Raw genomic sequence first — 2,994 nt, 5'->3', positions numbered from 1 at the left:
AGCTTCAGGGGGTCAGGAGGAGCTGCAGGGGGTCAGGAGGAGCTTCAGGGGTCAGGAGGAGCTTCAGGGGGTCAGGAGGAGCTGCAGGGGGTCAGGAGGAGCTTCAGGGGGTCAGGAGGAGCTTCAGGGGGTCAGGAGGAGCTTCAGGGGGTCAGGAGGAGCTTCAGGGGGTCAGGAGGAGCTGCAGGGGGTCAGGAGGAGCAGGCCCTGCAGGAAGGAGAACCTCTAACTACCCTCTCACCAAAATAGCAGCACACATTAACATGGCCAGTCAATAAATCCTCTGGTCACACCTGCAGCAGAGGAAAGATGAGCGCTTCAGACCTTCATGGAAGAACGAGGAGCTCATTGGTTGGAGGATCGAACCCGGCGCATTTTCTCCTTCTTTTCTGCACCATGTCATTTTAACTCCTCTCTTTCTGTGGTGCTGAACTCCTCTTGTTGGAGACGAGCTTCGTTGTTCCGTATTTCCTGTCATCTGCTGCAGTAGTGCAGTGGTCCCTGCAGCAGTGGGGATACTCGCCCTCTTTTTTAACGCAGCCCAGAAACATCGACATGTCAGACCGCTCTATGTAGTTTACCCAATAATTCCTTTATTCTCTCAATGTGATTTCTGCTATTTGATCTGAGGGAGGAAGGATGACGAGAAAACTAAAAACTGCCCACAGACTAGTGAGAGATGGTGAATTGTTAGTGAACTATTGCTTCATCCCGAGTCCATCCACATGGATCACACCTATTCTCTCACTTAGCGAGTCCCTCGTTCCTTTAATAAACTGCCTCTTTGAACAGCTGATTGGCAGCACTTCCTGTCACACCTCGCTGATTTATCCAGGATCTGCCTGACGTCCCAGAATCTCCTAAAACGCTGGCAGACACTGAACTTTCTATGGATTTTTCAGTTTTAGGCGTATGCATAATTATTCATAATAAGTCCAGAACTTCTGTCCAACGACGGCCTACCTTCTGCATAACGCACGGCATGCTTGTGCATCATTTCATGGGCATTACGCCGCAGTTAAAGCATAGCTGTAGCTACCAGATCTGCTCGGGGCTCCGCCCCTTCTTATGACATCATCATATGCTAACTCCACTCAGACAAACTGTATTGTATCCGTTTCTTAAGAATCAAATCTCTTCTGGAGTCTGAACAGATTATTCCCGATATTTGCTATTATTTAACATTTCATCTGTGATCTAAAGTTATGGAAGCAAATCGTTACCATATTTCAAATGAAAAAGCAGTTTCAGAAATGCTTTCAAATTAAATGTTGGTATGTATTTGCTGGGGTACATTTTGAAAAATAAATCTCAAATGTCTTTTTGTTTTTAATTAAGTAAAAGGATGAGCGGTGTGAAAGAAGAAAATGAAAAAACAAACAGGATTATTGATTACTAATTTCATTTATGAGTCAAACAATGCAGCCACATTCTTAAAATGAAAAAGCATTTCTGAAAACTGAGTGGTGCTTTATATTTTTTAATATATAAAAACTATTTACTTACTGAGAATGTGTTTATTTAAGAGCAACTATGAACAAACATCTAGAAAATGTAAACTATATTCTATTATTTTCCATGTGAATCCCAGATTGTTCGTTCTTCTTTTCCTTTTCTATAAACTGCTTTAAATCAGTCCTAGCTGCCTTTATCCAGGCTGGATCAGATCCTGACCTTTGAGGCAGGGAAAGCAGGATAAAGCCTTAGCCTCGCTGCATGCAGTTAGCCTCGCTGCATCCAGTTAGCCTCGCTGCGCATAGTTAGCCTCGCTGCACGCAGTTAGCCTAGCCTTGGAGCAAAACCAGGCCCTGGAAAAGGACCGCCATTACTCTCTCTCTCTCTCTATCCAATGCATCTCCACTCCCACGGCTTGACCTGTCAATCACCCGCAAAACGTCTGTGCTGTGGCGGGAGGCGGGTGAGCAAATACACTTCCTGTCAGCTCTGCTATATATTGCAGGGGAGCTACTGCATATGTATAACTTTTAAAGAGAGTCAATGGGTAAACATCTGGAAATATGTCACCAATCTGACATAAAAGAAATTATGATTTAATGGTATATGAAAGATTAAATATTTATCTTGCACATCAAAAAATATATATCACTATATTTCAAAATGTTTAAAATTTTAGTTTAAAATAAAATTATCAAAAAAAAAAAATATATATATATATATATGGCGTCCTAGCGCCCTCTAATGGCGAGCCGCCACTGTCTAGCGGTCTGTGGAAACCAGCTGTACACCCATCAGTGTTCCAGCTGTGCAGCAGACTTAAAACTGTCTGGCTGTCCAAACGTGACTCCTAACTAACCTGTAATGATTGTCACCATGAGGAGGAGGAGCTGTCCAATCTGCTGAGGAAGAGGATTCCAATGAACAGGAAACAGGAAAAGCTCCAGGCGGCCCTTTTTTCCAGCTGATGATATTTAGAATAAAATGTTCAACCCTTGACTTGTCGCTTAGATTAGCTTTAGGGAGCTTCCCCCGAATCTGAGAGTTCTTCAATTTGAAATGTTTCAGTGAAGCAAAAGGCTGTAAAACGATGAAGTATAAAGACATTAAAGGTGTACAAACATGAAAGACTTTGTTTTCCTCTGAGTTTCTTTGGGGATTTTATACTTCAGACGTCAGGAAGGTTCCCAGTAATCCACACCAATAAATGTTTCATAAAGTTGAATCAATGAAGCTGTAGAAGGTCTCCTGTGCTGAGGAACCTGTTCAGGTGTCATACTGACCCAGTCCATCACAGGAACATCTTCAGACTCCTCTGGTTCTGGTCTCTAAGAACTGGGTTGGATTGAAGCTGGAGGATTGGCCAACCAGACATCCTGGTTCGGTTCTTAGGAGGAACGTCCAGAACGTCTCTCCCTCAATCCGTCCTCAAAGCATTTAAGGACCAATCACTGCATGAAAAGTGAGATTTTCGTCCCCGTAAACCCCCGTAAACTCCCGCAGATCTGCCTGATTTTCGTCAGTTTCCGACAATTTGCA

The 2,994-nt window shown here is 43.5% G+C and overlaps 1 protein-coding gene across 1 annotated transcript in view; it reads left to right on the top strand.

Moving 5' to 3' along the window:
• Positions 1-229, top strand: part of LOC107084482 (IQ motif and SEC7 domain-containing protein 2-like) — a 26,310-nt gene extending 26,081 nt beyond the window's left edge. Inside the window, exon 3 of the mRNA XM_015374367.1 lies at positions 3-229. Coding sequence (XP_015229853.1) covers positions 3-229 — 227 coding nt within the window. The remainder of the gene's footprint in view (positions 1-2) is intronic.
• The last annotated feature ends 2,765 nt before the right edge of the window (positions 230-2,994 follow it).

This window comes from Cyprinodon variegatus, unplaced genomic scaffold, assembly GCF_000732505.1.
Source record: "Cyprinodon variegatus isolate N-32 unplaced genomic scaffold, C_variegatus-1.0 Scaffold101, whole genome shotgun sequence".
NCBI lineage: Eukaryota > Metazoa > Chordata > Actinopteri > Cyprinodontiformes > Cyprinodontidae > Cyprinodon > Cyprinodon variegatus.
This window is presented reverse-complemented; position numbering and strand designations above follow the sequence as displayed.